Source organism: Manis pentadactyla, chromosome 4, assembly GCF_030020395.1.
Source record: "Manis pentadactyla isolate mManPen7 chromosome 4, mManPen7.hap1, whole genome shotgun sequence".
Lineage (NCBI taxonomy): Eukaryota > Metazoa > Chordata > Mammalia > Pholidota > Manidae > Manis > Manis pentadactyla.
Window position 1 is genome coordinate 65,487,975 of NC_080022.1, and position 25,446 is coordinate 65,513,420.

Here is a 25,446-nt window from a genome sequence, read left to right on the forward strand (position 1 = left end):
TCCTGTACTACAGGAATTTGTATAAACTATTTCAGGATATGATTTGTGGTATTTACATGTATACTGCCATGGTAGATACTGGCACTATGCCAGTATGAACAAGTGCTATTTAAGCTACCTCAAAACCCAGCTTTTTAAATACGTTTTATATTTAGTCTCACTGACATTTTACACCATCCACAACAACTGAGCCATAGATGAACACCGTTCCTTCTTTCTTACCTTTTAGTTCATCTCTGGCGAAGAAGGCAGCAAGACAATCTTGCAAGGTTACTATTGGACCCCAAAACCAGCTAGGGACACATGAGACAACAAACCTGAAACATTATTGATAGAAAAAAAAAGGAAGTGTTCTGCCAGTACAGCAGAAACAGCACTTTTAACAATCACCTAACGCAAAGAAAATACATACATACCTCTTTACATATTCCATGAAAAAAGCTATCCACCCTTGGGGAGCATATGTTTCACCACATGATCCTGCTTTGACTAGAGAAGTTGGATGGCTTGATGAATGCAGCTTAGCAAGGTCTTCCTTGCCAGGAATTGGCAAGGACAGATCCTGAAAGGTCTCAAGGGTAACAGACACCTAGAATTGTTTTGTGTTTAGAATGGGATGAAAATAATCCAGTACAAATATTCATGAGGGTAGATTTTAAACTGCAAAGATCAAACTGTTATAATAAGCAAAAAACAAAAACAGGCTGACTTTATATACAGTGATAACAGTAACACACTTGCTCTGTACGAGGTGCTGTTCTAAACTTAATCTTCACATACACCTTATGAGCTTAACGATTAACAACTCCATTAGTTGAGGACTCTGTAACATAGAAAAGTACCTCACATCCAGCCGCCATAGCTTGAGATCCAAACTTAAGCACTAGTGCATTTATTTTTGGAAATGACCTCTTATGAAAGTTTTGAAATGTTTAAAAAAAAATGTAAAACCTGGCATGTAATTTTTAAATAGCTGAAGACATTTCAGGATAATTCCATTTAAATATTTCGTACCCAAATAGCCTACATTAAAATGACCCCACTGAAAACCCTTAAGTTGAATTAGGATCCTAACACAATAATTAAAAACTTACTTTTGGGTTTTTTTGGAGACACATCATTTTATATTAATTAATTATATTCATTATTGCACTGAAGCACAGCCATTCTTAAGAAAAACTCAAACTCAGGGATTTGTAGCTATTATTAAAGAACTCACAATGATTTTAATTTACGCTCTTGTATATGCTCAGACCTTTACAATCTGAGCCCTAATCTTAACATAAGAAAATAAATCCAAGCCATACAATCAAATGTAGATGTATTCACGGCCTTGTGCCTGTAAATAACAACAATTTCCCAGCATACTGATTTCATCAGCTTTGGGAGACTATGCATGGGTTACCAATTCTGTTGTTAGCAACGTATCACCATTATATGTAGCCACAGATGAAGAACTGACTTAATTGTTTCTGCTAATGCATGTCTGTCCAGTGATGGGTTAAGACCCATCCTTCAAAAATGATACTGCTATTACTTCCAAAAAACAAATTCTATTACTAGAATCAATTCATGCTGATGTAAACACAAGTACATGTATAATCATCAGTAGCAAGGAGAGGGAACTAAATGTTTCATACCATTTTATCAGGTATAAAAAAGAGCATTTGACAGAAATTCCTGTGCATTACAATTCCCTCATACTCACCCTGTCACAAGTCAGACACTGTACTGAACTAATGATTGTTCCATCGAATATGTCTGAAATAACACTTCGGTATTTCTTATGCTGTTTTCTTCTCTTTGGAGATGATGCAGATTGAGCTAGGATTGAAAAACAAGTGTAAAACGTTTTTTTTTTAAGTAGTTCCTTTAGCATTTTTCTCTGGAATCCTTAACAGTAAAATTTACTATGCTGAAGAATTTGTCAAATACCATTCAAGAGCATTACTTAAAAAAACTCAAAGAGAAACCAAAGCAAAAGAGGGTTTCAGACTCCTCATCTTGACTTCAACCAGTATATTTTGCTTTTATGTGTTTTTGGTTCCAAGTAAGGATTTATCTGAAGAAAGGATTCTATAATAAAGTTTTGGGAGTTCCTTATACATTCTGGAAACAAGTTCTTTGTCAGATATGTGGTGTGCAAATATTTTCTCCCCATCTTATACTCTTTTCGTCCTCTTAATAATGTCTTTTGCCAAGAAAGTTTTTCATTTTTTTCTTTTATGGATATTGCTTTTGATGTCTTTGATGTCTTTAAAGAACTCTAACACTAGGTCATGAAGACTTTATCCTACGTTTTCTTCAAGGAGCTTCCTAGTCTTATATTTCACAATACTGGAGCTCTCATACATAGCTGGTAGGAATGCAAAATGATATAGCGACTCTGAAAATAATTTGTTACAACACTAAACATAAAAATAACATAAAATCCAATAATCCCACTTCTAGTTGTTTCCTCTAGACAAATAAAAACTTACATTCCTATCTAGGAATTTACCCAAAGAAAACAAGATCACAGATTCAAAAAAACATATGCACCCCTATGTTTATCGTAGCACTACTTACAATAGCCAAGATATGGAAGTAACCTAAGTGTCTATCAATAGATGAATAGATAAAGACGTGGTACATATACACAATGGAATATCATTCAGCCGTAAGAAAACAAATCCTACCATTTTCAACAACATGGATGGAGCTAGAGGGTATTATGCTCAGTGAGATAAGCCAGGCAGAGAAAGACAAGTACCAAATGATTTCCCTCATTTGTAGAGTATAACAACAAAGCAAAACTGAAGGAACAAAACAGCAGCAGACTCACAGACTCCAAGGTTACCCACAGGGAAAGGGGGAGGAGTAGGTGGGTGGGGAGGGAAGGATAAGGGGATTAAGGCACATTATGATTAGCACACATAATGTAGGGAACGGTCACAGGAAGGTAGTATAGCACAGAAAAGACAAGTAGTGACTCTATAGCATCTTAACTACACTGATTGACAGTGACTGCAATGGTGTGTGGGGGTAGGGGGGACTTAATAATATGGGTGAATGCAGTAATCACAATGCTGCTCATGTGAAACCTTCATAAGATTGTACATCAATGATACCTTAATAGAAAAAAAAACAACTATGTTCCTACAGAAACCTATAAACAAATGTTTATAGCAGCTCTTTTCATAAAATTGCCAAAAACTAGAAATGATACAAATGTCGTTCAATGACTAGATAAATAAACAGCAGTATAGCGGTACAATGAAATACAACTCAGTTTTATAAAAGGACTTTCAGCCATGCAACAATGTGACTATCTCAAAAGCACTACACTAAGTGAGAGAAGCCTATTTCAAAAGACTACTTACCATATGATTCCATTTATAAGATATGTTGGAAAAGGCAAAACAACAGGTATAGAGAAGAGATCAACAGGGCTAGGGGCTTAGGACAAGGTAGAGAGATGGTTTTACTACAAAAGGGTAATATGGGGGAATTCTTTGGGGTGTTGGAACTGTTGTATATTCTGCTTGTGGTGGTGGTAACAAGAATCTATGGATATGTTAAAACTCAGAACTGTACACCAAAAGAGTGAATTCTACTTTGTTAATCTGTGCCACACACAAAAAAAATTTTAAATCATAATTGTGTAAAATTATGCTGCCGATTTTCAAGTACTAAATAATGTTTCATAATTAACCATCTCAAATTATCAAATCAAAGGAACCTAAATAACTGAAACATCTACCTTTTTTGTGTGTGGGTGCCAATCCTGGCCACAAATTGCCTGATTTAGGAGGGCTTGCTGATAAACGTGGATTAACACCTTCATTTGATGGGAGAATCTGTGGTGTAGACAGGTCATTCAAATGGACATCAGTAATGTATTCTGTAATATTTAAAATTTGTATTATTACCTTAAACAGTAAAATTATCCCACCTGACAAATAATATTAATTTATAAAGGTTTCTTCATTTGAGATTTTGAACACAATTTACATTAATAAATGTCAGGTGAAATACTTGATAGACAAAGAGCTTGCTAAGCAAAATAACAGTGATTTTCTACCTAGGAATCCAGTTAATGTTTATAACACACTAGGAAGTGGGCAGTGGAAATATAAAACCAAAGAGGATCATATTTGTCCTGACTTAGCATTTTTTAAAATATACATATATTTTTTACAGCTTTTCAAAAACCACATGGGAGAAAAAGAGATTATACTCCCAAACAAGTAATCAAAATCTAAGAACTGTAAGCATAAAGTAATCACAAATTATTTTGTTGTTACTGTGATAAAAGGAAATATACTTCTTTGTCAGGAGTGGAATTAAACTATGAATCAAGAAAATACATGTTCCATAAGTAACACCCTGATTGTTTGTTACTGGATTCCTAGTACATAATTTGTATTCCGGGGCAAGGGACTGTGCTCAAATGAAGAAAAGAGAACTGTTCATAAGAAACCCTGAAGTAGAATGACTTCAGGGATTTTTCCACCTAATGCAATATAAATGATTTTTATTATTCATATAGGTATTTCTCATTTTCTCAACCATGACTAAAAACAGACCATATAATATTGGGAGGGAGAGGATGAGACTCACTCTAGGCCATTCTGAAGGGAATTAAGTTAATATTATCTAGGTCAGAGATTGAAAAATGTTTCCTATCAAATAAGACCAGATACTAAATATTTTAGGTTTTACATGCCATATATGGTCTTTGTCACACATTTAATCAGGTCTTTAAAAAATGTAAAAGCTCAGATCCCTGATCCAGGTCATCAATTAGTTACTACGTTTAAGAGCAAACTTACTATGGAGTAATAAAGAACCAGTATGTCCCTTATTCAGGCTTAATCAGGCTTTTGACAAGGAAGGGCTACATGGCAATCTAGGCTGAGCTTTTCAATACTGACATTTCATGTATTTATTCAACATCTAAACACATCTAAACTTCAAAACATAAGGTCGGTAAAATTAAGGAGCCTAACATGTTTTCCTGAAAAGGCGGCATTTATACACTGTACACAGGCAAACCACTGCTATTCCCAAGGTTAAGGAAATATCCTTTTCCTCTAGAGGGAATCTGGGGTTCTTTCAAAGACCTAAATAGCTTAATAGTGCACACTCTTCAAAAATTACATAAGATAAACTTTTTATGTTACTTGTCTGCACTTACTTTAAGATCAGAGAATTGGAACTTCTGACGGTTTAATTTTATGTGCTTTGACCAACTTAATGCAATTCAGCTGAGAGCAGTTAACTCGTAAAGACATAAATATAAAATGCAAAGCAATCTACCTCACCTATCTTTCATTTGCCCACTTGCTCCTTCTCAAAGGAACATTGACAAGTATTATGGTATAATCTATTAGAACAAGGTTATTATAATTCAAGGCCTACACCAAAAAAAATATCAAGTATTTCATAGCTTATGTGACTCCAAAGACAGCAATCCAAATCTAACAGTATATAAGATTATAAAATTGCAATTTGGGTTATTTTGCTTTTTCCCTGAATCTCAACAGAATCTGCTTAAAATGACATTAACCTAGCACTCACGTGCAAATACTGCTAAACTTTACTAGTTAGAAAGCACAAAGTAACTACTTAACCCCCAACTCCCTCTTTTATGGCTGACGGTCATGTATTATACACAAAATATTAAGCTAAAGCTACTTATCACTTATTTCATTTTTATTATACTAAATATAAACTGTAAATATTAACATATAAATTAGGAATGTGTTCTGATTTTAGTCACATGCCATGCTAGTTTTCAAAAAAAAAAATCAGAAAATGGTGAAAATACAAATATGCTATCTTGCACTCTTTATCTATAAATGAAACTATCTTTTTCAAATTATTAGATTGCCACATTAAATTGTCACCTGAAGCTCTGCTGTGTATTTGCACTTTGACAATTTCTTGGTTGTTCAAGTCAACTGTTTCAGACACAGAGTCTCTATCTTTATCTAATTCTCCTTCAGAATTTACTTTATTAATCTTATTGTACATCTTCTCTTTTTGCCAGTCTTTTGACATTTCTGAATTGTTCTCATCATCCTGAATCAACATTGTTGTTTCATTATTATCTTCAGAAAAGCCTCTAGAGCCATTTTCATTTTCTGCTTTCTCACTGCTGCTACAAGAGTCACAAGACTGAAAATCAACATCTGATTGGCTCTTGTCTTCTTCCATGGTCTCTTCAGTGGTCACAGTTTGAGGATCTTCCTCTACTTCCATGACCTGTTCTTTCAATTCTTCATGAAGCAGATCCATTAAACACCGAAGGAATTCTTGAGCATCCTAATACATAAGCAACACAGATATTACCACTTGATTAAAAACATGTGGTGTAAAAACTTAAGGAAAAACACACAAAATGTGATCATCATAATTATTTCACATAGGTATTTCCCATTTTCTCAACCATGACTAAAAACAGACCATATAATATTGGGAGGGAGAGGATGAGATATGTGTAGCATGATACAGAGGACATACCAGTTTGTAGAACATAAGGAACTGGAGGGATGAGAAGCACTAAGTTCTAAGAAGTTATGTAAATAAAACAAGTAATTTAAAAACTTAAGATGATGTGAAATTCAGCTTGTAGTACTACTGCTGTTTTTTAAAAACTGGAGGAATAAGGCATAGAAACATGGACTTGCCTCAGCGGAAAATTAGAATTCAGAGAGATGCCCTAAATTAAAATTATTTTATAAGTTTGGCTTAAAATTAAAGCTTTATCCAATCTTGTATTGCATCTTGATCAACCTGGAATGCTTACTGAAAATACAAATTTAGAGGCCCCAACTCACATCTACTAAGTCAACACTCTCTGGTGATTCAGGAATTTGCATTACAAAAATTAACAGAAGTAGTTATTCTTTTGAAAAAAAAAAATAGGTGAGGGCCAGTTCTTAATATTAAAAGACATTATATAAGGCTATAATAATTGAAACTGCCATGGTACTAACTCAAACAACACAGAAGAAATGAATTAGAAAGCCCAGAAACAGATCCTATCACATATTAATATAAGCACAACAATTAATAAAGAAATTTTTTATATCAGATCAGAAAATTCTTATATTTATAGTTTGGTACAATTTTTAGCTGTTTGTGAAAAAGGATTACTTGGACAATATGAAATAAATGAGAAATGTATTGAAGAATTTAATATTTTAAAAATTAAAACAAAATAATAAAGGTGAAAATTTATCTCTAGATGTGGAACTTTTCAGAGCTAAAAACACTAGAAGAAATATATTGACATTTACCCACCATAAAACTTAAAAATTTCTAGAAATACATAAAGGTAGAAAACTCTTAATAAAAAAATATGGTAACAAGCTATTCTTGGTAAACAAAGATGAAGTGATGACCCAAAAAAATTAATAGACAAATAAAATTAATTATAAAGGAAGAAACAAAAATGACTACCTAACAGCATAATGCCAAACAGCATTTTGCAAATTTATTAAAAGATTAATATTAGAAATGAAAAGCAGTGTAGATCTACCTGCTGAGAATACCCCCGAAATGTTGGATTGACTGTTTTAATTCCTTGAAATAGATTAGTTGGCACGACAGATCCTGGCCTGAGGAAGAGAACACTTTTAATAATAAATTTGAAATTTTTATTTTTATTTTAGAAATAAGCAATCAAGAATTCAAGGTGTAAAGTTAAAAAGTGTTTATATTTCAAAAAGTCACTCAAAATTGCCCTTGTATTGTATTTCATCAGAAGATTATTACTGATTTTAAGCTTTATTTTATTGCTTTCTTCCTTAATGAAATGATCATGCTCTATACTTTATGATTTTTCAAAAATACTTCTAATTACTTACTTAAAATAAAATTTAACTACTTAAAATTCCTGAGAATTACAAATTAAGATAACTCTTTAGATAGATGTATCCAGTACACTATCTAAGTAAGTTTTAAAATTAGCCATCAAATACCCACAAAAACAAAACAGAAAAGTAAGCCCAGTGTATGAGATTTAACTGCTTAGAATTCAGCACTATGCCACTTCTGACGTTTGAGAAAACTGACAGGAGTATTAAGTTTAAAGTATAGTTTCTGGACAAAGAAACTTAAAAACTGCAGTTAAGGCTTAGTTCTAGCTATACAAAAAGGAACTTAGAAACATCAGAGCCTGTGGCAGCAATGAAAACTACCCAACAGGGATAAATGACAATGGAGGATTCCGCTCTTTAATATTAGAAATAGGAATGATATTTACCTTCACATCCCAGAAGAACTCTTTAAAATCATTCACTTTTTCTAATATATTGAAATGACAGCAGTATCATTTTTTTTATTACAGTATCATCAATACACAATCTTCTGATAGTTTCACATACGCAAAACAGTGGTTCAACATTCACCCATATTATCAAGACCTCACCCCCTCCATTGCGGTCACTGGGTATCAACATAGTAGGATGTTACAGAGTCCTTAATTGTATTCTCCTTGCTGTACTACCGTCCCAGTGACCCACCTATGTTGTGATTGCGAATTATAGCGCCCCTTAATCCCCTTTTCCCTCCCCAACCCTTCCCCTTTGGTAAGTTAGTACTTTGGACAAAATAGACTAGTCCCTTCTTGGTGTCTAAGTCTACTGCTCTTTTTTGTTCTTTCTGTTTCACTTTGTTGTTATACTCCACAAATTAGTGAAATCATCTGGTATTTGTCTTTCTCAGCCTGGCTTATTTCACTGAGCATAATACCCTCTAGATCCATCCATGTTGTTCCAAATGGCAGGATGTCTTCTCTTTCTATGAGCAGCAGTGACACTTTAACTTACAGAAATATTCTTACTAGGGAGTCAAGTATCTCAAAGAAAACTTGAGGCACTTATAAATACACAAAGGTTAAAACCTGAAAAACTACTGAAATTTTTACATTAGAAATCATTAAGACCTCAAAACTCTTACACAAAAGGGAGGTTTTAAAAAATAGATAGCTCTAGTAATTGTTTTCTTAGGGGTAATGTTAGGTGGTTCTTAGGAATTCTTAAAGAGGACTTACGGTAAAAGCAATTTTTTGAGTAATTCTAAAACAAAATTAGTAAAAATTACAGCAAACATTCTTCTCCTAATACTACACTTTAAAACAAATAACAGAAGCAGATAAATGAACATTCATATAGATTACCTATGGTCTGATTTCAGCATTGTGAGAATGCCTATTCCTGCATTATGACTCAAGTTTCTTAAAACAAATTTAGCAGTTCAACACCGTATCTCCAGTCCAGATACTTCAGTTGAATGATCAGTTTCAAAAATAACATGCCCAAAACTGAACTTGTCTTAAATCGGTCTCTCTTCTACTTTTTTCAGCTCTATAAGTGAAGCTACATCCTTTTAATATTTATAAAATTCATTTTAAAATATCATAAAGAAAAGTATATTCAGTACATACCTGCTTTTATGCCACAGTTCTGTCATCAGTTTGAGATAACTTTTACAAATGGCTGGTTTCTTATCTGTTCGTGCTAGTCCTCCACAATCAAGAAAAAACTGCGTCAAAGGTGGGCTAATTTAAAAAAAAGTTAGAGTGGAATCAAAGCTTAAACTGATTCACTTCTGGTTACACAGAGCCCTGTATCTATTACTTCTTTTCTCCCTTTCATAGCTTTATGTTCTTTTCTTCATATTCTTGCTTAATGCATTCAAACCGAATTTGACGCCGCCATGTCTGAGTCCTTCCTCAATGCTGCCAGATCCAGTTAACACTTTTCACTTTCCTCTCAGGAGCATCTGCCACAGGTGACTCACCCCTCATTCTTGGAACAACCCTTTTCTTCACCAATGTAATGCACTTTTCTACTTTTCTTCTTTGCCTCTCTGGTAACTTTTCCCTCTTTATTGGTGTTTCTGCTCTTACCAGATATCTAAACATCAGGGTTCCTCAGGACATGATCCTATGACTTGCCCTCTCTTTTCCCAAAAAACTTTTTCCCTGAAAAACTACTGAAATTTTTACATTAGAAATCATTAAGATCTCAAAACTCTTACACAAAAGGGAGGTTTTAAAAAATAGATAGCTTTGGTAATTGTTTTCTTAGGGGTAATGTTAGGTGGTTCTTAGGAATTCTTAAAGAGGACTTACGGTAAAAGCAATTTTTTGAGTAATTCTAAAACAAAATTAGTAAAAATTACAGCAAACATTCTAGCCCTTTCCTTGGGTTATCTTAAATTAGTAAAAATTACAGCAAAAATTATAGCCCTTTCCTTGGGTTATCTTAAATTTTTTGCACACATGCCAATGAAGTCAAATTTACAAGTCAAACATCTCCTCTAACTCCAGATTTATAACAAATGCCCAAACTGATGGATGTCATAGACATCTCAAATTTAACATGCTCACATTTTAACTTTTAAGTGAATCTGCTCTCCCTCCAAAGTTCTACATCCCAGAAAGTGATATTACTATCCATCCAGGGGCTCAAGTTAGCAATTTATAAGGCAATATAGTCTTTTATGAGCTTGATTAGCTTATAGGAAACTCAATGATCTATTCAGTTACAGGAAACTCACTGAGCAAAGAACCTAGTCCTGACCTGCAATAAATTGGCTATCCTAAAAAGATATTCCATGAAAGTGAAAAGAGCTTGAGTTTCTACACTAACATAGATAAAACAGACTTTTAACTCAAAAGCTGTAAAAAGAGATAAAGGTTATTGTATAATGATAAAGGGGTCAATTCATCAAGAGGATAACATCTTTAAGTATTTATGCACCCACATAGGGGCACCAATGTAAAGCAAGTATTAACAGATGTGAAGGGAGAAATAAACAGCAAAATATAGGGGACTTCAATATCCCATTTTCAATAATGGAATTGTTAGGTAGACAGACATGAGCAGCCAGGGAAGCGTAAGATAAGGCTCAAGGAAAACCACCTAGTTATGGGGGTCCTACATGAAGACAACAAAGGCTTTGCAGGGAGATAAATTCAGGCCTATTGGGACCAGGCCAAGTAAGTCCCAACCAGGTCCCAATGAAGGCACAATCGAACAAAACTAAGAACGGCCCAAACCACACCTCATCATAATCTCATTAAAGTAAATCTAGTTTTGTCCCCCTGACCCACCCCAACCATGGGTTTTTCTTGCACATTTAGAAAAAGACATGCGCACAAAGAGGAATGGGTGTGTAACTAGAGCTGTCAACAAAGTGACCTGTCAATCAAAGAGGCACATCCCCGCTAGGCCATGATAAACAGACTCTCTTCCTAAAAGTTCTGTGCCTTTGTCTACCTTGACTCCGGCCCGCTTCACCCTTGGAGTTTATTCAAATACAATTTCGACTCTGTTTCACTATTGTGTCTCCTCTGTCTTTTGATTCTTTGTTTTAGAGGGAACAAGAACCGAGGAAAACAAACAACCCGTAACAGACAGACCATCGAAACATTAGACTCAAACTACACTAAGACCAGATGAACCTAAGAGACATTTAGAGAATATTCCAACTTGCTCCTACCTATTCTTAGGACTACGATTAAGAAAAAAGAAAATCCAAATGACTAATTAGAGACTTTCCACCTACAGAAAAATATAAAATATTGTCATAGGATCTCTGAACTAAAAATGATTTGAGGAATTAGTTCACACCTCTCATTTCCCAAATGTAAAAACAAATAACTTGCTCAAAGACAACTATTTAGGGTCTAAGTCAGGACCAGCATTCTTAAGAAACTACAAGCATGAACAGAAGAACCCCATTGGGACAACAATGGGTTATGTCCCAGCCCAGTTTCTTGCCTACTCTACCTTGAATGTTACTCACTAAAAAAGAGGAAGTAAGTTTTCCAAGAGTATTTACATGTTTGTTTTTAGTTATTCCACATAATTTTCTAAATGGGAACATTTCAGAAAGGAGGGTGAGGGACTGTGTGCTGAGAGAAATGAGGGAAGAAGCATAGCCAGGGATTTATGGGATCCTGTTGGCTAGCGGAATTGAACAGAATCATTAACTGTTTCCCATATTACCAGCTATGCGTGTTTCTTTTCTCCTCTTATTCTTCCTTTTTTTTTTTAGGATACTACAGCAGCTAAATTTTCTGCTCTAAAAGTACCTTAAAAAAGCTATACAAAGAGACCAAAATTACTTTCTCTACTTACCAGTTAGAAAGAGCCTGCAAAGCTGCATTCATATAACAAGTGTTTCCAATATTTTTCAAACCTGTAAGACCTACTAAGAAAAATTGCAAATTATGCCATCATTCAATAATCCAATTACAGAATACATAAATATGTATGATAGTTATTATGTTTCCCAAATTATGTTAACTACATGCAAAATACATTATGGAAATACAAAATAGCAATGTGAATAACTCAGATAAGTCAGATTCATACCAAAGTGTTAATTCTCAGCTAATTATTTAAATACATACTTAATGGATTAAAAATTCCCCATATCAACTAAAAAAGAAGATTTATACTAAATTATGTACAGACAGTTTACATTAAGAACTGTGAGCTTCGATAAAGTGACAACAGAGAAATAAGGTATCACTCAAAGCTGTCAGTTTGCTTTTCTGCAAAAGTAATTTTACTAGGCCAACATTCTTTTCTTTTTTTGGCAATTACCAACTGCAGAGTCCTTTTCACCTCTAGATTTTGAAATTTTACATTATACAAATTCCTAAAGAGATGGGCAGTGTCATACAAAGGAGTGTCATACAGGAGAATTATTCTACCTCTTGCCTTCAGTTCATCTCCTTCTTCCACTTCTATGTCCAGATCACCAAATACAGCAAACAAAGGAGTTTTTAGTGTTGTGTTACTGGGTATTTTAAAATCCTTAATAACAGAAAAGATAGCAGACATGAACAAATCCTTAGGTTAAAAAATCTTAATTTTATCTCATGTATGTCTACAGTCTAAAAATTAAAAGATATTAGTTTAATACATTTTAATAGATCTCCTAAGTATCAATTAGAACAAAATTTACATTCATTTTTGAAAGTAATAAGGATCTACACTAGGTAATAGCATACCACTCTTTCATTAACGTATGTACTTGAGTAACAAAGCCACTTGTGACTCTTCTGAATTGCAACACAATTAGCACCAATTCAGTGATATCACATTACAACTAAAGAGACCTAACTGCACATGCCCTACATTGTCTTTTCAGAGTTTTCTAACTTTTTATAGTAAAGAAATATGAAGTTTTTCCACCATAACACAGCAACTTATCTGTAAACTTTCATAATCCTGATACTTGGTACTACACTTTGCATCTTTTTATACATAGGAAACAATTCACTTGTTTTATGTAGTAATAAAATATTCCAGTATTAATTCCCAAAAATTGGTTTGACTCAGAGGTTGCAACTGGGGACCTACTGGTCAAATGCCAGCCCCACACTGTTTAAAAAAAAAGACAAAGGCAAAACTTTTGAGCTAGTATTTTAAAAATTGGGAGAGATCACCTAAAAGTCAGACTTTATTGATTCTCTTGCAATAATTCTCCTGTTCTCTCGTAATAGCAAAAGATCTAAGTACATTGAACCCATTTAGCAACAATCAACCAGAGACAACCAACTAGCAGCATGCACTGAGCATCTGCCCCGGTTCTCTTATAGCCTTATTATAACTTTTTCCACCTCTACAATGCATGCTGATGCACTCACACCCATCCATTTTATGAATTCACTTTACATTCCTGGCATCTGTAGATATTGGACATTTGAGTAGAGCCATATTTTCACTTTGTTATATTTAAATACAGAGACTACAGAGACTTTAAAAAAAAAAGTATTCAAAATCTTACCACCTAGGAAAAAACTTCTAGTTGCAAAACCTTATTGACGACACCTGAATGGCTTCCAATGTTGTTACTTTATAATTAATGCTTTGATGAACTAGGTTTAAGCAGCCTATAAATTTTATACTGTTCAAGAAATTTGTACAAATAACTTTATTTCTTCTGAGTAATTTCTTCAACAATGTAAATTCTGCAACCAGAAGTTGCAAAAAATTCATGCCTTTTATGTCTTATAAATATAACTCACTAGAAAATTATTTACAAGCCATCAGAAAATTATCAGTATATTTATCCAACCAGATTCAGTATTCATAAAAGGGTTTGCAATCTCTTCTGGCACAAATGGCACAAATGGCATCAGAGAGCTGTTTTAACTTATTTTTCTCTAGTCACTGATGACTATTTTCTCAATTAGTTTTTCCTTGTATTTCTTCTTTGTGAATGATCTGCACTTATTCTTTCAACCACCTTTTGAGTACTGCCCTTATAAATGATCAGTTCCTTATGTGATTAAATTTTTAGTTATCACATTTTAGTTAATTCAAGAGTGTTAAAGGAAATTTATTTTAAAACTACGAGGGCATTCAAAAAAGATGAACAACACATTTCTGAATGATAAGTAGGTATCAGTGGGAGAAATAGTAATGGTGGTGATTTATTAACTAGAGCTGTTCAACTGTGAAACTAGAAATGCAACAATATACCTTGTCTAAAATCTAGTCCCCTTAAGTTATATAATGTGTAAGGCAAGCAAATTTATTACCAGAAATGTCTACCGTCAGAATGTGATACAAAGATACATCAGAAAAATCTAAGAGAGTGGCATCTAGGAACACACATATAGAAATAAAGTGTTATTTCTATATAATACAAGGAAAAAACCAAGGAGTGAAACCATACAGAACAAATCATGAATAGAATAAGTTAGAAGCCAACTATTCTAATTTCTTCATTTTTGTATGACTGGAAAATTCTCAAAATTAGTGACCAATCTTTACAAGCCTACATATATTCTGTAACCAAAGCTACAATATTGCTAAGCTTTAATATATTCAATCTCACCCTACCTTATCATTCTACAAAAGAAGAAAGGCCAGCCTCAGAGTTTCAGTTGAGAAAAAAGGCACATTAAAGGAGTTTTCAAAGTATAGCTTAGGTAGGGTTTTTTAAAATTTCAACATGACAAATTATGCAATTATTACCTGAAAATATTTGATATTTTAATTAAATGGATTTAGATTATTACCTGGACATTGTTTTCTTGTGTTTGGTGAAGAGGTCTTACATGAGGCAATGAAGGCTGAGTTCCTAATTTCCTATCCAAAAATACTTCTTTGCTACAAGCATAACACCATACTCGAAGAGTGGTAAGGTTCACAGTTAGATAATGCTTCGTCTCCTGTATAATTTCAGCAGGAGGGAAAAGAGGAACCAAAATTAGTTATACTTGAAAACATTTCAAAAGATCATAGAAGATATACTGCTGGACTTTGATGAATAACAATATACTCAAAAGAGAAGAGTTAAACTGGAACACCAAAAAGTCCTTTAGATAAACTAAAGCCTAAAGTATAGTGAATAGTAACAATATTGAAGCCTATTCCAGAACTTACTCTACTGTCATTTTTCACCACCATCCATTATAAAACACACAGGAGTGTAAGACTCTGCTTTGCAGTTAACAAACAAATATAATCCAACAAAATAACTGATAACAGCATAGTAATTATTCTAGATCAGAATGACAGAAGGAATACAACTGACATGAGTCACAGCACAAAACAGTTTAAGTAACAGTGAATATATGATCTTGGATATATAAAACTTCAGCCTTTCTCAACTGGAGTTCTGCAAGAGAATTATGCCCTATGTAAAAGGATTTGAATAACTCTTCTTTCAATTCTCCCAAGAATGGTACCTGGCACTACCATTCTGTATATGCAGAGAAGTAAATTAATTATATGTACAATGATGCCTAAGAGTCCTGGGGTACTCAGGCTTAATTCATTCTCTTGAGGAACCCTGGTTGAGAACAGTTGATGCTGTAGGGATATCAATGCAAAGAAGACAACTCATTCTCAAGAAACTTGTCATTTAGAATGGGAATTGTACCTAATACTAAAAAGAGGCATGCCAGAATAACTCACAAAGCACCTAACAACAGGGAGAAGTAGGAAGGGGACTCCAGTTAGGAGGATGTGCAGGAAAAGACTGATTAAGTTGAGACCAAAGTTAGCAAGGCCCTGTCATAAGCCCAGGCATCTACTCTTCACTTCAATCTTCAGATCCTCCTAATATTCTAGCTATCACCTCTCCATATAAAAGGAAATACACTTAGATCATTATTCTCTTAATTACCTCATTTTAATATTGATCTTAGCAACTCCCCTCCCTATCTTTTAGAGAACACAGCTGAGGTTTAACTCATCTTACATAAAAAAAGGCAAAATTTTGAATTACAACTTGAATTAATAAGATATTTGCTTTCTCCTTCCTTCGGTCTCTGCTTAAAAAATATCTTCCAAGAAAATTTTCTACATACATACCTGAGAATGTATAGTGCTGTGATCTACTTGTGATTCACCACAGCCAACATATGAACATCTATTCTATAAACAATTACACAAAAAGGAAAATAAGTATTTTATAATATGTTTAAGTTTATAGTAATAGCATCACAATTATGTTTACATAAAGTTTTGATCATGTTATAACTCAATGATTAAATGACTTTCCATAGTCAGTTATTTTAACTAAAAGGGTACTAAGCACAAAAGAATACAACCGGAATATTTCTAAGCAGAAAACTATGTCACCTCTAATAAAAAAGGCAAGTGTAAAATATTTTAGTGATTTACTAAAACTTTGCAAAAGTACCATAAAACGCTGTTTGAAGTTTACTTTTTGTATCAATAATGATCTTATCTTTCTAAACTATGTTCATTTGTAAAATCTTTTAAGCATAAAAAAATATCTTCTAGTTATCCTTATTCAGATGTAAATTTCTATTATATCAAACTTCTGAGAAGAAATATGTATATATATATACCTCCAGGCATGCCCAAAGATTTGGTCCTCTAACTTTACAATCCTGACAAGTACCCTATAAAATGAAAATCACATAGACAACATCATCATTATATTTACAAAGCCAAACACATACAATTTACTCATAATATCACATATAAAAAATTGGGACATAAGAATGTAACATATTATTATAATCTATCAAAATCATATGTTTCTATGTATAAATCTGTATAAACATTAAATTATACATCTTATGTATATTTTACATATAAATTATAACAAAGTAAAAATATTTGGGAGAAAAATGAGTATGACTTTTTAAGGAAGGAAAAAAACCTGTATCTTACATGAGATTTTTGTATTAAATCTTCTTTCGTTATTTCACCAACTGAATCCAAATGTGGACAATGATTTCGAAAAGCTGTCATTTCTGTAGAAATTTTTTCCTGTTTCTCAAGGCGTTCCAAATAAGCTAATATCTACAGGAAATTTGACCCAAAAAGTTAATTGAAAAATGCTATTAAAAGATAAAATAATAAGCACACATTTACACGTCTGCTCTACAAAGATGTATTTTCAAATATACCAGGCTACTTTCATAAGTGAACTTAAACATTGGAAATTTTTCAACTAAATGTACATTTTATCAATATTGACATCTATGATGCAATATAAATTTGCTTCTCTGTTACTTTTGCTGATTGTTTCACCTTTCTCCCATTTCACTTTTTAAAGATAAATATATGGGGGCGCAGAGCCAATATGGCAGCATGAGTAGAGCAGCGGAACTCTCCCAAAACCACATATATTTTTGAAAACACAACAAAGACAACTCTTCCTAAAAGAGACACCAGAAGATACAGGACAACAGCCAGACTACATCCACACCTGCGAGAACCCAGCACCTCGCGAAGGGGGTAAGATACAAGCCACGGCCCGGTGGGACCGAAGCACCCCACACCCCAACTCCTGGTGGGAGGAGAGGAGTCAGGGAGGGAGAGGGAGCCCAGGACTGCTAGACACCCAGCCCTAGCAATCCGCACCAGAGCGCAGACAAAGTGCACGCGTGGGGTGCTGAAAACCAGGGAAACAGGACAGTAAGACCTGTGAGCGGGTCCCCGCAGCCGGCGCTCCAGAGACAAAGAAAAGTGAGTGCTTTTTGTAAGTCTTAAAGGGACAGGGACCCCACAGCTGGACGGAAGTGCCCCGGGACACCTAGCCCAGCAGCAGGGAATCTGGGGAACTCCAGGCACCCTAACCCCCTGGATAGCAAGGGGAGCTCAGAGGCCGCTCACGGAGATAAACAGGCTCCCGTTTCCCCTCCAACGCGGCTCCACCATATCGGAGCAGCGGCCCGATGCAGGCCACGCCCACAGCAACAGCGGAGATAAACTTCATAGTGGCCAGGCAAGAATCAGAAGCCCTGTCTACGCGCAGCTGCTCAGCACAAGCCACTAGAGGTCGCTGTTCTCCCAGGAGAGGAAGGCCACAAAGCAACAAGAAGTACAAGAAGGGACGTTCTCCCAGCTGTCACTCATGCCAGTTCTGCAAACTATCTCTATCGCCATGAAAAGGCAAAATCTGAGGCAGACAAAGATCACAGAGTGAGTCAACACCTGAGGAGACAGACCTAACCAGTCTTCCTGAAAAGAATACAAAATAAAAATCATAAACATACTGACAGAGATGCAGAGAAATATACAAGAGCTAAGAGATGAAGTCTGGAGGGAGATTACAGACGTCCGGAGGGAGATTACAGAAGTGAAACAATCTTTGGAAGCATTTATAAGCAGAATGGATAAGATGCAAGAGGCCATTGATGGAATAGAAACCAGAGAACAGGAATGCATAGAAGCTGAAGCAGAGAGAGATAAAAGTATCTCCAGGAATGAAACAATATTAAGAGAAATGTGTGACCAATCCAAACAGAACAATATCCGCATTATAGGGGTACCAGAAGAAGAAGAGAGAGAAAAAGGGATAGAAAGTGTCTTTGAAGAAATAATTGCTGAAAACTTCCCCAAACTAGGGAAGGAAATAATTGATCAGACCACGGGAGTACACAGAACTCCCAACAGGAAGGAACCAAGGAGGACAACACCAAGACACATAATAATTAAAATGGCAAAGATCAAGGACAAGGACAGAGTTTTAAAGGCAACCAGAGAGACGAAAAAGGTCACCTATAAAGGAAAACCCATCAGGCTATCATCAGACTTCTCCACAGAAACCTTACAGGCCAGAAGAGAATGGCATGATATATTTAATGCAATGAAACAGAAGGGCCTTGAATCAAGAATACTGTATCCAGCACGAATATCATTTAAATATGAAGGAGGGATTAAACAATTCCCAGACAAGCAAAAGTTGAGGGAATTTGCCTCCCACAAACCACCTCTACAGGGTATTTCAGAGGGACTATTCTAGATGGGAGCACTCCTAAGACTAAACAGATGTCACCAGAGAAAATAAAATCATAGCAAAGAAAGCATACCAACCAAATACTAACTAAAGGCAAAAAATAAAATCAACTACCCACAAAAACCACGAAAGAGCACAGAATAAAACAACCAACATATAAAGAATGGAGGAGGAGGAATAAGAAGGGAGAGAAGAAAAGAATCTCCATACAGTGTATATAACAGCTCAATAAGCGAGCTAAGTTAAGCAGTAAGATACTAAAGAAGCTAACCTTGAACCTTTGGTAATCATGAATCTAAAGCCTGCAATGGCAATAAGTACATATCTTTCATTAGTCACCCTAAATGTAAATGGATAGAATGCACCAATCAAAAGACACAAAGTAAAAGAATAGACAAAAAAGCAAGACCCATCTATATGCTGCTTACAAGAAACTCACCTCAAATGCAAAGACATGCACAGACTAAAAGTCAAGGGATGGAAAAACATATTTCTTGCAAACAACAAAGAGAAGAAAGCAGGTGTTGCAGTACTAGTATCAGACAAAATAGACTTCAAAACAAAGAAAGTAACAAGAGATAAAGAAGGACATTACATAATGATAAAGGGCTCAATTCAATAAGAGGATATAACCATTATAAATATATGTGCACCCAACATAGGAGCACCAGCATATGTGAAACAAATACTAACAGAATTAAAGGAGGAAATAGAAAGGAATGCAATCATTTTACGAGACTTCAACACGCCACTCACCCCAAAGGACAGATCCACCGGACAAAAAATATGTAAGGACACAGAGGCACTGAACAACACACTAAAACAGATGGACCTAATAGACATCTATAGAACTCTACATCCAAAAGCAACAGGATACACATTCTTCTCAAGTGCACATGGAACATTCTCCAGAATAGACCACATACTAGGTCACAAAAAGAGCCTCAGTAAATTCCAAAAGATTGAAATTCTACCAACCAACTTTTCAGACCACAAAGTTATAAAACTAGAAATAAATTCTACAAAGAAAACAAAAAGGCTCACAAACACATGGAGGCTTAACAACATGCTCCTAAAAAATCAATGGATCAATGAACAAATTAAAATAGAGATTAAGGAATATATGGAAACAAATGACAACAACAACACAAAGCCCCAACTTCTGTGGGACACAGCGAAAGCAGTCTTAAGAGGAAAGTATATAGCAATCCAGACACACTTAAAGAAGGAAGAACAATCCCAAATCAATAGCCTAACATCACAATTATCGAAACTGAAAAAAGAAGAACAAATGAGGCCCAAAGTCAGCAGAAGGAGGGACATAAGAAAGATCAGAGAAGGAATAAACAAAATGGAGAATAATAAAACAATAGAAAAAAATCAATGAAACCAAGAGCTGGTTCTTTGAGAACTGAACAGAATAGATAAGCCTCTAGCCAAACTTATTAAGAGAAAAAGAGAATCAACACACATCAACAGAATCAGAAACAAGAATGGAAAAATCATGACAGACTCCACAGAAATACAAAGAATTATTAAAGATTACTATGAAAACCTATATGCTAACAAGCTGGAAAACCTAGAAGAAATGGACAACTTCCTAGAAAAATACAACCTTCCAAGACTGAACAAGGAAGAAACACAAAAGTTAAACAAACCAATTATGAGCAAAGAAATTGAAGTGGTAATCAAAAAAAACCCAAGAACAAAACCCCCGGGCCGGACGGATTTACCTCGGAATTTTATCAGACACACAGAGAAGACATAATACCCATTCTCCTTAAAGTTTTCCAAAAAATAGAAGAGGAAGGAATACTCCCAAACTCATTCTATGAAGCCAACATCACCCTAATACCAAAACCAGGCAAAGACCCCACCAAAAAAGAAAATTACAGACCAATATCCCTGATGAATGTAGATGCAAAAATACTCAATAAAATATTACCAAACCAAATTCAAAAATACATCAAAAGGATCATACACCATGACCAAGTGGGATTCATCCCAGGGATGCAAGGATGGTACAACATTCGAAAGTCCATCAACATCATCCACCACATCAACAAAAAGAAGGACAAAAACCACATGATCATCTCCATAGATGCTGAAAAAGCACTTGACAAAATTCAACATCCATTCATGATAAAAACTCTCAGCAAAATGGGCACAGAGGGCAAGTACCTCAACATAATAAAGGCCATCTATGATAAACCCACAGCCAACATCATACTGAACAGCGAGAAGCTGAAAGCTTTTCCTCTGAGATCAGGAACAAGACAGGGATGCCCACTATCCCCACTGTTATGTAACATAGTACTGGAGGTCCTAGCCACGGCAATCAGACAAAACAAAGAAATACAAGGAATCCAGATTGGTAAAGAAGAAGTCAAGCTGTCACTATTTGCAGATAACATGATATTGTACATAAAAAACCCTAAAGACTCCACCCCAAAACTACTAGAACTGATATCAGAATACAGCAAAGTTGCAGGATACGAAATTAACACACAGAAATCTGTGGCTTTCTTATACACTAACAATGAACCAATAGAAAGAGAAATCAGGAAAACAATTCCATTCACAATTGCATCAAAAAGAATAAAATACCTAGGAATAAACCTAACCAAAGAAGTGAAAGACCTATACCCTGAAAACTATAAGACACTCTTAAGAGAAATTAAAGAAGACACTAACAAATGGAAACTCACCCCATGCTTCTGGCTAGGAAGAATTAATATCGTCAAAATGGCCATCCTGCCCAAAGCAATATACAGATTTGATGTAATCCCTATTCAAATTACCAGCAACATTCTTCAAGGAACTGGAACAACTAGTTCAAAAATTCATATGGAAACACCAAAGACCCCGAATAGCCAAAGCAATCCTGAGAAAGAAGAATAAAGTGGGGGGGATCTCACTCACCAACTTCAAGCTCTACTACAAAGCCAGAGTAATCAAGACAATTTGGTACTGGCACAAAAACAGAGCCACAGACCAGTGGAACAGATTAGAGACTCCAGACATTAACCCAAACATATATGGTCAATTAATATTCAATAAAGGAGCCATGGACATACAATGGGGAAATGACAGTTTCTTCAACAGATGGTGCTGGCAAAACTGGACAGCTACATGTAAGAGAATGAAACTTGACCAATGTCTAACCCCATACACAAAAGTAAATACGAAATGGATCAAAGACCTGAATGTAAGTCATGAAACAATAAAATTCTTAGAAAAAAACATAGGCAAAAATCTCTTGGACATAAACATTAGCGACTTCTTCATGAACATGTCTCCCCGGGCAAGGAAAACAAAAGCAAAAATGAACAAGTGGGACTATATCAAGCTGAAAAGCTTCTGTACAGCAAAGGGCACCATCAATACAACAAAAAGGTTCCCTACAGTATGGGAGAATATATTTGTAAATGACAGATCCGATAAAAGGTTGACATCCAAAATATATAAAGAGCTCACACACCTCAACAAACAGAAAGCAAATAATACAATTAAAAAATGGGCAGAGGAACTGAACAGTTCTCCAAAAAAGAAATTCAGATGGTCAACAGACGCATGAAAAGACGCTCCACATCACTAGTTATCAGAGAAATGCAAATTAAAACCACAATGAGGTATCACCTCACACCAGTAAGGATGGCTACCATCCAAAAGACAAACAACAAATGTTGGCAAGGTTGTGGAGAAAAGGGAACCCTCCTACACTGCTGGTGGGAATGTAAATTAGTTCAACCATTGTGGAAAGCAGTATGGAGGTTTCTCAAAATGCTCAAAATAGACTTACCATTTGACCCAGGAATTCCACATCTAGGAATTTACCCTAAGAACGCAGCACTCCAGTTTGAAAAAGACAGATGCACCCCTATGTTTAGCGCTGCACTATTTACAATAGCCAAGATATGGAAGCAACCTAAATGTCCATCAGTAGATGAATGGATAAAGAAGATGTGGTACATATACACAATGGAATATTATTCAGCCATAAGAAGAAAACAAATCCTACCATTTGCAACAACATGGATGGAGCTAGAGGGTATTATGCTCAGTGAAATAAGCCAAGCAGAGAAAGACAAATACCAAATGATTTCACTCATCTGTGGAGTATAAGAACAAAGGAAAACCTGAAGGAACAAAACAGAAGCAGAATCACAGAACAAGAATGTACTAATAGTTACCAAAGGGAAAGAGACTGGGGAGAATGGGAGGGTAGGAAGAGATAAGGGCAGAGAAGAAGAAAGGGGGTATTATGATTAGCATGTATAATGCGGGGGTTGGGGGAAAGGGGAGGGCTGAGCAACACAGAGAAGACAAGTGGTGATTTACAACATTTTGCTATACTGATGGACAGTGACTGTAATGGGGTTTGTGGGGGGGACTTGGTGTAGGGGAAAGCCTAGTAAACATAATATTCTTCATGTAATTGTAGATTAATGATAACAAAAAAAAGGGGGATTACTCCCTGATAGGATAAAATTAAATGCAAATCAACGATTAATGCATGCTTTACATATCCTTAATTTTGATCTTTTAAAGGGTGTTAGATGATCAGCTATGGAAGTACATGTTTCTGATAATATTTCTTTCTCTTAAAAAAAAAAAAAGCAGTTCCTGTGTGATGGTCTCCAATAGGTTCTTCACAATGGTATAAAGGTCATATCAAAGTATGGGCAAAGGGTTCGCTTGTGTTTATACAGAGGATCAAAGCCTAATTTGGCTACCCAGAAAACGAATGAAGATACGTTATGAAGAACTTCAAACATCAACATCCTCTGGAAGAGTCACTCCAGAAGATGATCAGCAAAAAACTTCAACAAAGGTCCTGGCGCTGTTGCAGTTGTAGCTGCATTCATCCTGCCGGTTCCTGGACTTGGCCATTGGAATGAAGAAGGAGATATCTAAGCTGGCCTGTGCATACAGTAAAACAACAAATTTGACTGGATCTATATTGTAGGAACTCAACCAAGAATTAGGAGAAGTGCAAGTTGCAGTGCTCCAAAATCGTGCAACTCTAGACTATCTATTGTTAAAAGAACATATGGGATGTGAACAGTTCCCAGGAATGTGTTGTTTTAATCTGTCTGATTTTTCTCAAACTATTCAAATTCAGTTAGACAATATCCATCATATTATTGGTAAGTTTTCACAAATGCCTAGGGTACCTAACTGGTTTTCTTGGTTTCACTGGATATGGCTGGTAATTGTAGGTCTGCTTTTGTTAAGTATCTGTATTCCTATTCTGTTAATGTGTGTACGCAATTTAATTAGTAGTTTGTTAAAACCTATACATGCTTATGTTACTCTACAAGAAGTTATGTCAAAGAAATAATCAATCTTCCCATGTTTTCTTCCATCTGCTACTTCTACAGTTTTTCTTCTTCCTTCCTAATTACAGCCCTTTAGTAGAAATTGTACCTCATATCAAAAATTACCAAGTATCATAATTCTTCCAAGTGGTAAAGATACCTCAAGACAAATGCTGGGCATAGAAGCCACAGGGCATAAATCTGCAAAGAAGTAAAAAGCTAACCTTTTCAAACAATATTGCTTTTCTCTCACTTACCAACTTTACATTTCCCTGTATGGCCCCGGAAGACGGCTGGTTAGCCAGAGATGGGTAAGATTCCTCAAAGGAGAAACAACCTAAGACAGGCACAGTCGCAGGGGGGCCATCAGGTGAGAAACTGGGGATCAACAGAGCTGAGGCTTAGAACCTCACCCCCCCTTTTGAGAGAAATCTTCTGCATCCGTGGATGTTTTGTTGCCCTTGTCTAGCTTGGATTAATACTTGGTCTGTAGGCACAGACCTGATCATCTACATTTGCCCTCTTACAGCACTAAATTATGTTTTCTACCTTTATCTTGCATCTACCTACCTCTTCAGCATTTCATTAAAAAAATAAAAAATAAAAAATAAAAAAATAAGGGAGAAATGTGGGATTCACATATAAATCAAGTATAAAAATCATATGAATAATCATATCTGACTTGATTGTTTATAGTTCATGATGTGTGATCAAAACCAAAAGTTTCTGTGATATGACTGCTCTTGTACTGTTCACCATGTAAGAACTTATTCATTATGCTTCAGAAGATTGGAGACTGTTGAGAATTAGGCTTGGGGTTGATTAATGATTGTGCATTGGGTCCCCTATACAGAATTTTATTGTTGTTAACAACTATTTG

At 35.2% G+C, this 25,446-nt stretch overlaps 1 protein-coding gene across 7 annotated transcripts in view; it reads right to left on the bottom strand.

The window, feature by feature from the left end:
• Positions 1 to 25,446, bottom strand: part of USP33 (ubiquitin specific peptidase 33) — a 77,012-nt gene that overhangs the window by 28,502 nt on the left and 23,064 nt on the right. For 4 of the 7 annotated variants that reach the window (XR_005025799.2, XR_005025798.2, XM_036890228.2 and 1 more), the window contains exons 2-14: positions 17,172 to 17,303; positions 16,844 to 16,897; positions 16,341 to 16,403; positions 15,041 to 15,193; positions 12,722 to 12,824; positions 12,141 to 12,213; positions 9,437 to 9,550; positions 7,529 to 7,607; positions 5,892 to 6,309; positions 3,743 to 3,883; positions 1,709 to 1,824; positions 417 to 589; positions 223 to 317 (exon numbers count right to left, since the gene is read on the bottom strand). Coding sequence is in view for 5 of the 7 variants with exons in the window: in XM_036890228.2 (XP_036746123.1) it covers positions 223 to 317; positions 417 to 589; positions 1,709 to 1,824; positions 3,743 to 3,883; positions 5,892 to 6,309; positions 7,529 to 7,607; positions 9,437 to 9,550; positions 12,141 to 12,213; positions 12,722 to 12,824; positions 15,041 to 15,193; positions 16,341 to 16,403; positions 16,844 to 16,897; positions 17,172 to 17,252 (1,663 nt within the window). In the remaining 2 variants the exon portion in view is untranslated. The remainder of the gene's footprint in view (positions 1 to 222; positions 318 to 416; positions 590 to 1,708; positions 1,825 to 3,742; positions 3,884 to 5,891; positions 6,310 to 7,528; positions 7,608 to 9,436; positions 9,551 to 12,140; positions 12,214 to 12,721; positions 12,825 to 15,040; positions 15,194 to 16,340; positions 16,404 to 16,843; positions 16,898 to 17,171; positions 17,304 to 25,446) is intronic. The other 3 variants (XM_036890231.2, XM_036890229.2, XM_036890230.2) reach the window with 3 other exon arrangements.